At 41.3% G+C, this 10,418-nt stretch overlaps 1 protein-coding gene across 1 annotated transcript; it reads left to right on the top strand.

Annotated features, from left to right (window-relative positions):
* The first annotated feature begins 232 nt into the window (after positions 1-232).
* On the top strand, positions 233-6,632 carry NMS (neuromedin S). Its single transcript, XM_033512188.1, has 7 exons — positions 233-326; positions 695-742; positions 1,834-1,893; positions 4,540-4,575; positions 4,977-5,018; positions 6,001-6,031; positions 6,497-6,632. Exons 1-7 carry the CDS (start codon positions 312-314, stop codon positions 6,511-6,513), a joined length of 249 nt encoding a protein of 82 aa, XP_033368079.1. The 5' UTR covers positions 233-311; the 3' UTR covers positions 6,514-6,632.
* The last annotated feature ends 3,786 nt before the right edge of the window (positions 6,633-10,418 follow it).

The raw sequence follows: 10,418 nt of genomic DNA, 5'->3' as shown, positions 1-10,418 counted from the left end.
CTCCAGATGGGGCTCGGCGGGGCGATAAAGGCTCCCGTCCGCTCGCCCGTCCGCCACCCCATCCCCGGCCGGCCATGCCCTCGCCGCCGCCCGCCCTGCCCTGGCTGCTGGCCGCCTGCTGCCTCTGCGCCCTCCCGCGGGGCTCAGGTACGTCCCGGCACCGGGTGGCGGGGGGAACGCGAGAGAACGCGAAAGGATCGGCTCCTCTAGAGGAGCCACGTCCTGGCTGGGCTCCGCGGCGTCCCAACACACCCGTGTCCCGTCCCGCAGGCTTCCCGCAGCCTTTCTCTCGCCACCGGGACGGTGCGGAGATGCCCCCAAACCAGGTACGTCTGTCACTGTCCTTGTCTGGCAGCCATGCGAGGTGGAGAGGTAGGGCAGAGACGGGGCAGGTGGGAAACGAGGCTCGGCTGTGGCAGGGAAATAAGGCAGCAAACCGGCTGGCAATACCTTATTCAATACCCGGGGGGTTGGTACAGAGAGGAGGGAGGCTGGCGCCCTTTGCCGCCCGCAGCGGCAGGTGGAACAGGTATGGACAGGGCTGCGGAGAGCAGCAGGGTGCAGAATAGGACACCCCGGTCAGCAAAAGACCGACAGGCTAGTAACAAACCAGTCCCGACTTCCCGAGCAAAAACACAGGTACGAAGGCATGATAGACACACTGTTAATATCTGTTCTTTACTTTTTGAAGCAGCTGGCACTGTGTTTCAGTCAGTGGATGGAAATGTCCGACCAACCCCAGGTAACCTGAGTCATGTAATGTGTTTGATCTGCTGAGACTTTCTCTTCCAGACATACTATTTGTCCTGTATAACCTGGAGCATGGGTGTCTGCAGGTGACAGAGCCTTTGCCAGAGAGCCAGCAGCTCCGGAGAGCAGAGCAAGTTTGTTAGTGTATGTGCTCTCCTCCTTGTGAAGCTAATGCAGACCTAAAGAAAAGCACTTTTTTTCCTTTCTTGTCATGGCAGAAGTAGCTAACACTGAACCAAGAAGTGCCGGACAGTTCTGCAGGGTTTAAAGATCCTATTTGGTCCTGTTTCGGTGCTTGGTCAGTGGGTGGATTTTTTCTGGGGTGCTCAGAGGAGAGTGGAGCAAGGGGAAGTTTCCACAGATCATTTCTGCTGGCCCAAGGCTTACAAACACTTTAAAAGAAAAAATCAGTATGTGAAAGATCAGCTGCACTGCATTTAATATCGAACCCAAAGATAATTTTCAAAGCAGTGAGAAAACATTTGCAGAATCAGGCAGTACTTAGAAATTTTGAACATTTTGTGTGGATTTTTTTCTTTCTGAAATGTTACAGTTTTGTGCATCAAACCTTACAGAAAACAGTCCTGGAGCCTGCTTCTCAGGTGTCTTACCCCTCACTTCCTTTGAAGCTGTAGTTATCATCCAATGTGATTGCATGCATAAGCAATTCCTTGTCCTGTGGCAATGAGCACAGGAGAGTGTATTTCACTGTATGATAAAGATTATAGGATTGATTGACTGAAAGGCATGCAGGTGGAAATGAGCATAGATTAAACATGCCTCAAAACAAAGCTATCTCTAGAACAATAAGCAGAAAAAAAATATTTTAAGAGGTTGATTTCGATCTCTATAGCATCAGACTGTATTGACAACTGTTGTATTGTGTGTATTCTCTTCAAACAAGTAATTCTTCAGCTTATAACAGCATCAGTAAGTTTTCCCCTGCTCTGAGTGTTTTTAGTGAATTGTGTTCAATCTTAATTGATCTGGGATCAGAATCAAGTCTGTTTTCTATCAAACCATGCACATCACGTTCCCCCAGTAAATTTATTTAAGTATTGTTTGGTTGGGTTTTTTTTTCAGATCTCCAGCACTGTTTTGGATCTCTGTTATTCCATATTCAACAGCATGCATAAAAATGAGGTAAGGTGTAATTGATTGTTTTGTTTCAAAGCACCCCCTTCTTAAACTTAGAAAGCAACCACTCCATGACCAACTTCCTGATATTTCTCTCCAAACAATAATGTATAATCTAATACTGTAATAGTTTAAGAGATGTAGGAGGGTATATAAAAGATTTTCTTCTTGTTAGTAATTTGCACGTAATTTTTAGTTACTTTAAATTATTTATATGAAACTCCTGCTTTTTCCCAATTCAGAGCTCAAGAACCAAAACATTCACTTACAGTCAGTCAGTATTTTAACCTGACCCTCAGTTTTGAATAACACAGGGTTAAATACTCTAAAAATATACATAACATTGGATCAATAGCATACTTTAGATTATGCTGAACACGGAGGGGTATGAGTTGCGTTACTGGTTTTAATTCTGTTTTCATTTGGTTTTTGGGGTTTTTTTTGTGTTCCTGACTCAGAGTAAAGAGATTAAGTTGAGGAGTTATTGAGCTCTTCTTTGTTGGCGCAGTCATATAAGGACCCACCTCAATGTCAGTTCTGCTTTATATCTCTTTTTTATTATCACCATTTCATTAAGAACCTCTTCCGTAAAATTCACTCAGCCCCTGGGTATATGCTGAAAAGGCCAATTTATTTGTGGAGGCTAAGTCCTCTGTTGTTTCAAAACAGGAGTAGATCCTTCAAAACAATATTAGAGAGTATTTTGAAATGCATTTCAGTATCTCTTCTTGCCAGTGTCCTTAGCTTATTTTAATTCCAAGCATGCTTTCCCAAAGCAGCCACAAAACTCTACAATACTGAATTGTACAATACTGATTGTATAAAAAAAAATCTAGCAGTTCAGTTGTAAATGTTTAATAAATGTTTTTGAGTTCACTATTGACTCTTATGCTTCTACAGCTTAGCCAATGAGGGAACATACAGAATCATCTGGCAACTTTGAACAGAGTCCTATTCCTGGTTACTATTTCAGTTACTAACCTTGCAAAAAATTGTGTCCTCAAGATTGGAAGCTGAATCTCATACAATATCCTTTCAAAAATATGAGTTTCACATCTGCAATATGATTTCTAGGTGTGGTCTTGAGTAAAGAAACAGATAAAATAAATATGTGAAATATGGAAAAGGAACTATGTGAAGTTTTATCCAGCTGATCAAATCTCATATTACATGAAGTCCTACTTTCTTAGCCCACAAGGAATCTTGAAAGGATACTACAAATATGAATCTGTATGTAGTGAGCCAAATGATACGGTTAGGAAATTCTGATGATATCAGCTGAATTTAACTTTCTACATGATCCTGTATTTCTGTGAATAAAAAAAACCACATTGAGTCAGAGTTACAGATCCTACAGAGAAGGTAGATGGTGGTTTAAGAGAAGGAATGAGGCCTCACCACTGTGAAAGGCAAAGTCCATGGCAATTCCAGCTTGAATGGGGGACTTGACACCCACTTGGGGAATTTAAAATATTTTGTGAGAACTAAGAATATTTAACATCAATGTCCAATCACTTCACTGTGTGTTTGAAATTTCCACCCCAAAGATATTTAGAAGCTCAGTTTTTACCATATTTCCTCCACACACTAATCTCTCACCTTTTATAAATAATTAGGATAGTTAAAACTGCAGGCTGAGTCATGAGCCAATGTCTATCTTTGCTTGGTGTGTAATAATCAGATATAATAATATCAGAACAAAGGAAGCATTCATATTGTCTCTCTGTAGTAGTCTCCTCCTTGGTTGAGCAAGCATTTTTGTGTTCCCTAGTATTTCATAGCCCTGAAAGGTGATGTCAGTTGCTCTATATATTGTTGTCTTGCAGCTTGAACCACAGAAATCCCCTTCTCATACCCTGAGCCAGGATTGCCTATTTCTTGCTTGTGTATTTTGTCTTTTAAAATTCCTTCTCTGCAGTATCCTATCCGCATGCTTTTCTTCGTTCTTGCCCCATCTTCACATTCTTTCCCATTACATGTGTTTGTTTTTCAAGCCCACTCCAGGTAACTAAACCCACTCACTGTTACAGCTGTGGCTGTGGCACACAGCAGTCCCATTCCTGGCTGCCTGGGACCATACAGCCTGGCAGCTGTGTCATGTGCAGGAGGGCTTCCAAACCAGGCTGCGGCTCCAGGGCCGCATCGCATGGTAAACTTAGTCTGCTCACATAAAGTCATGGGGAAAATTTCTATTCCTTGAAGTAAGGCTGAGTAGAAAAACAAGCAATTTTCTGAAGAATAAAGAGCGCAGAGAAAGGCTTAAACCCAGCAATCTTTCCTGAGTTAGAACCAAGGGCAGTCTGAAAGGTGAAGAGCAGCCCGATTTTAACAAGGTAAAAGCTCTCAGTACAATTCAAGCCTGAGGAGTGGAGCTCCAGGCTGAGCTCTGCTTCACCCCCCAGAGCACGGCTGCACTTTGCTGTACAGCGGGGAAGCCTGTTGAATGATGGTAATGAACAGAGCAGCTTCCAGGCAAGGCTTCACATCAGTCTTAAAAAGATCAGTTTGCTGCTGTTCTTACATCTGTCTGTGATTAGTGTAAGGTTTTCTCTCTTCTCACATGGACTGTCCCAACCTCATCAGTAACAGAGGGTCACTGTAACAAACCAAAACATGCCGGCAACTTGATTAACTTACAGTGTCCACTTGCAGGAATCACAGATTGCTTCTGCAAAGTTTACAAAGAAGGTATGTAAAAATGAAGACTAGCAGTGGATAGGGAAGTATGTCCCTTTCCTTGTTTCTTTTACAGTCAGCTTGGGTTTTTTCAGTGGTTGGGAAGTGATCTGTGCTGACCCAGCTTAGACCCTACATGTAAAGCTTTCTTTTATATCTCTTCTAAACCCTATGAATCTTTAATTATGGTAATTAGTTTATTTACACTAGACACAATGTCCTTCAGGCCTTAATTAATGATTAAAAAATCAGCATTCCAGATGAATGGGCATTGGGGACTATCAACATATTGTTTGCATGCTGCTGAAAAAGGCCCCAAATTTCCGATATTCTGATAGAAGGGTAAAATTTGGCAACAGATCTATGGAACTGAGTTTAAAGTCTTTTGTTACTGTTTGTGTTTGATTTTATAGGACAGTCATGGAACTCTGGGGCGGCCTTTCTTCCTTTTCAGGGTATCTGAATCTCTTAATTTTAAAGATTCTGAATCTCAGACATTGTTATATGTTCACAGATGAGCAGCTGTTTCACAAATTCTTGCTGCAGTTGTTTAGAATAGAGGCCAAATATCCCTTACTTGAAAGCTTAGGGAGCCATTTGCTCAAAAATCTCTGGTTTGACTAAAAGATGACAAGATAATGAGATCTAGAGTACTGGTGGATTAAACACTTCTTTTTGTTTGAAGATATGCCTCTGCAAATGTTTTATCTTGAGCCAAATCATCCATGTGGCTTGTATCTCTGAGACTGTCAAGGTGTAGTGGTGCCAAATAAATTAGATCAAACATGTTCCTGAGCTGAGTGTCCACCTGGTATGGGAGGTCTGCCCAGGAAGCCAAGTCACATGGTATAACAGTGAAAAGCCAAAGCAAAATTGTCATTATTTCTCTCACATTTTTCACCCACTGGCTTGCTGAGCTATGACATGGTCTAATGCCCAGTGTGCTGGTTTAGACACACTCAGGTTAACATCAAACTCATTTTTAGGAATATCTTTAACACGTTTTAAAAAAAAAATAATTAAAAATACTGTAAAGTAGGTTACATCAGGTAACCAGAGCACCAATTCAGCTGTCATTTATGCTTAATTTCAAGTTATTTGTTATTTCAAGTGTGTCCATCTAGGTTGTTTCAGTAACGATATTTACATGCTCTTTCTTAGACATGTGGCTAAACTACCCCTATTAATTTAGACCTGAATCCTGAATGAGAATAATTAAAGCCAGAATGTTTAGCTTTTTGGGCAGAGGCTGAATGAAAATTTTTCATATTCAAAGGCATAACCCATCCTGCATGGATTCCCCCGGTATTTACATTTTAAAGAAAATCTCACTGCAGTTTTATAGAGTACCCTGTCTACATGATGGGGATGTATTTTGGTGTGCTTATAAGTCTGTAATCCATTGCTTCTTTACAACCATCTAATTATGTTTTTCAGCCTCGAAATGGAAGAACTATTGAAGGCAGTGGTAAGTAGGCAACCAAAAGTGTCAGGAATTTCTTCTGCCTTTTCACTAACGATGAGCCTCATGACAAAAAAAAGGTACTGAGAAGCATTACAGACCTAGATACACACATTTTGTATGGCCACTAAGAGTTGTTTGGACAAAAATGTAGAGTTTATTCATGCTCAGAGACTTAGAGTGCACACCCTTGACAGAGGGATGGTTTTCCTTGTCATGCTTCCATACTCTAAAATAAGGTCAGCAGGTTTACAACATGGTAGAAGGAGAACTGTGTGAGAAGAAAGAATTCATGTTTGAGTACAAATAACAGATGTGTGCTTTTCTAAACTTTCAAATATCTAAATCTTCTGATTTTAGAATCTGAAGCTATTTAATTTCTAACTTTGAAAATAATTAGATGTACAAAACTAAGACATATTTAGATCAGCATCTCAACATAAAATATAATACTGTGTTAATTTGTTTCAGAATACCGTGGAATGTGAAGTTCATGGATTCATTTACCAGCTCGATGACTTGGTTTACATAAAGGAAAGAGACTTCCCATTGCACTGGTTGTCTATTATGTGACTCAGTTGTCTAGAATTTGCTGTTCCATGTAATAAATTTGCAATCAATAATGCTTTTAGTTGTCCTTTTTTTAATTAAGCCCATACTAAGCTTCCTTGGGCTATAATGTAACATTGCCTGGTGCCAGCTGTAATCAAAGGAAGTCAATCATCTCAATATCGACAATTTTCAAATGCAACAGTGAATTTTATAACATTTTCTCTAATAGGGTCATAAATTATAAGCTTGTCATTTTTACTAGATAATATATTTCCCCATTTTTTCAGAATAGGCATCCTGAACAACTCTATACTAAAATCATCAAAGACATTTCAATGATTTATTTTGAGTAACTAAGTGCCTGAGTATGATAATTGATGAATCTAAAGCACTTTGATAGAAGAGGAACAAGTACTGCTGCTACATACAGATGTTATTTGATCAGATGATATATTTTTTTTTCAAACCTTGCCTTACTGGCTATCATAAAGCACAAATGAGGCACTTTTCAGAAATATTCTGAATATCTTCCCTTTTTTTCTGAAATCATGCATTTGAAAATGTATGCAGCTGATTATGCTTGCACTGTATGGAGTGTTTTGGTATGCGGAAACATTTACAGGCACAAAACTTTAAGTACTAAGCAGTAACTTCCTTAGGAAGAAAGGAGCATAGTAAAATTTAGGGTCTGGGGATAGAAATGAGGCTGCAATTCCTGACCATAGCATTGATTTCCTCAAGCCCTTTGTAATCCTCCTTCTCTTTGGCTACTATGGCACAGTACTGTCTCTGTTATGCTGGCACAGCTGCATGCAAACCAAATTTGGAGACACCTTTGTCTCTAAAAACAAACCCCAAGATATCTGTGTTTTGCTGTTTTGTGGGATTTTTTATGGGGTTTTATCTGGATAAGTTCCCAGTTTGGGTTGTGTTAACAGAAGTCTGGCTGGCAGTCAGAGGGAAGGGATGAGTTGTTTGGCAATTGTTGACTGCCCCTAAGGCAGAGTATTCAGTTTGGAGCCTCAGAATACAGGAAGGCCATGGAAAAAGTGGAGAGAGGGCCTCCAAAGTGGTGACAACTCTATTATCACTTGCCTCTGATGAGATGCAAAGGCAGCTGGGCTGGTCCAGCCTGGAGGAGGGATGCCTGCAGGGGAATCCAATAGCCCCTCCAGTGCATATGAGGGTCATCAAGGAAACAGCTGTTGTTCAGTGTGTTGTCAAATCCCACAGACAATTATTAGCCCTTGGAAAGAGTACCATAGGGATGCTGGCTCCTCTGGCTTCTCGTTATCTGGAACCAGATATGATGTCCCTCTGGAAGGAACAGCTAAGCCAAATACAAGTGTTGGGGATGCACTCTGGCAATGCAAATAAAAGATAATGATTACAAAAGCATTGTGATGGCACTTCCAGCTTGTTTCATCTCAGAGTAAAGCTGCAAAGTATCAAATTTTGCTCAGATCTACATCAATATTTGGACTGGTAGTGGCTGGGATAGAGTTAATAGTCTTCATAGCAGCTTTTATGGTGCTGTGTTTTCGATCTGTGACCAAAACAGTGTTGATAACACAGGGATATTTTAGCTATTGCTGAGCTTGGCTTGCACAATCTCAAGACCTGTTTCCCACCCCACTAGTGAGGGGGCTGGGGGTGCACAAGGAGTCGGGAGGTGACACAGCTGGGATAGCTGATGTGCCTGTGGAAATGTGCCAAAGGGATATCCCACACTACATGCTGTCATGCTCTGCAGTAAAAGATGGGGAGGAGAAAGGGACACATACACACACCTCTTCAGAGTGATGGTGTTTGTCTCCCCAAGTCACAATTAGGTGTGACAGAGCCTGGCTTTCCTGGAGATGGCTGAACTCCTGCCTGCTGCTGCTGTAAAGCAGTGAATTAATTCCTTGTTCTGCTTTGCTTTACCTATTAGACTGTCTTTATCTCAGCCCAAGGCTTTGCTCACTTTTACCCTTTCAATTCTCTCCCCATCCTGCTGGGGAAAGTAAACAAGATGGCTGAGGTTAAACTGAAGCAGTGCTGTACCATAGACAACTCATGCTGTGCTCTCACAGTCAGCAAAGGCTTCCTTCTCCCACAGGTTTCAAGAATAACATCTATTTGGGCCTTGAAACTTAAATAAGGTTGATAAATAAGGGGTAATTTGCAGGTGAGAACCTATCTTAGGTTCCTCAGTCATATCTGCAAGAAGCACAGAGGAGCTCTTGTTCATTTCAAAGTGGAAATTTTTACTCCCTGAAGCAATTCAAATGTCACTTGTGAAACAGGACAAATTAATAATATGGAAATCAAAGGTCATCTCTGGCCTGAAACTGTTTCTGAATATCCCACTGTAAAACTCACAGCAGAAATTCAGGAGTGCAGACACAGGTGGTAACAACAATTAGAAGCACAGAAATATTTTTACAAGTAAAAGAGGTGAAAATTCATTTGTCACTGTCAGGCAGAGACAAATCAAGAGTTTCATGACAAAGTATACAAAGTACTGAGTGTGTTTAGAAAAGTAAATTGGGTAGTTATCCATCCTCAAGTCATAAAAAACAGCAAGGAGGGACACTCAATTACAGTGAGAAGCAACATGTTTCAGCTGCAAAGGAGAAATTTTTTTGTAGCGCTTCAGTAACTCCTGAAACCAGTTGCCACAACTTAGAGCAGGTGGTTAAGGACTGCTCAGTGGACTTTTGGAAAGGCAGGAATGTTTAGAATGTGCTGCCTAACTTGACTCAAAAATCACTTCAGGCTGGCCTAGGACCTTAAAAGCCTGGCCTGCTGGAGCTGGGCTCAGCAAGGCACTGCTCAGCAGAGTGCACAGCGAGGGACCTGGAAATGCACTCATCTGCAGGGGAGCAAGTACTGCCCAGCCTCACGAAAAGCTGCTCACCAAGGAGACAGAGCACGAAGCACAAGAGGAAAACCTTCTTGGTGTTCTACTTCCCTCTCTCTGGTCCCTTCGTGATCTTGTGCCTTGGACAGCCTCACTCCCTCCTCAGCTCCCACAGGGAAAAGCTCACTTACCAAATCTTCAGGTGATGGCAAGCTGGGAGGGATGGCAACACTGCAGGACAGAGTCAGCATTTAGAATGACCTCACCAAAGATACATACGGAAAAAAATATGTACAGCTCACTGAAGATGAAAGGAAGTTATTATTGCACATAGTTAAGAGTAATCAATAGCAGCTTTGCAGCAAAGGGGATGGGTAACTGTAGATGGTCAAATATAGTGCTGAGAACACAAAAATACAATGTGGAATGAAGCAGAAACTGTAGAGACTGTTATGTGGGAGGTGTTGCACTGGTGAATATAGGTAAGGCTTCATGTACAGAGCAATACAGGAGAAGAAAGAGTGGAACAACCAGCAAAGAGGAAAGGCAGAGGTCAAGGAAAGTTGGAACTCTGAATGAAGTGGGGTTGATTTGAAAGAAGGGAAGTGTGAGGAATGACAAAATGCTTCATTTTAAACTCCCCATTTCTGTCAGTATTCATCAGTGCCTGTGTTTACTTTTTTGTGGAGATTTTAGAGTCGAGCAGTGATCCCATGATATCTACTGATTGCTTATGTGGACTTCACTCTTAAGATTTACTTACCTGTTCCAGACAACTCCCACATTGCAATTGCCATCCCTCTACCTTACTAAACAGGGTAGAAACATATCTTTGAATGGGCTGGACTGCATAAACTGTCTTTATCACTCTGATAGATTTCTGCACTGAACAACTAGAAGGAGCTACTAAGTCTCCTTCAGTCATTTCTGGATCAACTTTTTTCCAACAAAATCAAAAATGTGACCAATCTTATAGCAGGTTATAATTCACTACCT

This window comes from Parus major, chromosome 1, assembly GCF_001522545.3.
Source record: "Parus major isolate Abel chromosome 1, Parus_major1.1, whole genome shotgun sequence".
NCBI lineage: Eukaryota > Metazoa > Chordata > Aves > Passeriformes > Paridae > Parus > Parus major.
Note: the sequence above shows the minus strand (reverse complement) of the source record. Positions and strands in the feature narration are given on the sequence as shown.

What these genes read in the sequence shown, in the direction of transcription:
- NMS (XM_033512188.1), top strand. An exon ending in AAATGTCCGACCAACCCCAG is followed by an intron (nt 743 to 1,833) that starts GTAACCTGAGTC and finishes TTTTTTTTTCAG; the next exon opens with ATCTCCAGCACTGTTTTGGA. An exon ending in CTGCAAAGTTTACAAAGAAG is followed by an intron (nt 4,576 to 4,976) that starts GTATGTAAAAAT and finishes TTGATTTTATAG; the next exon opens with GACAGTCATGGAACTCTGGG.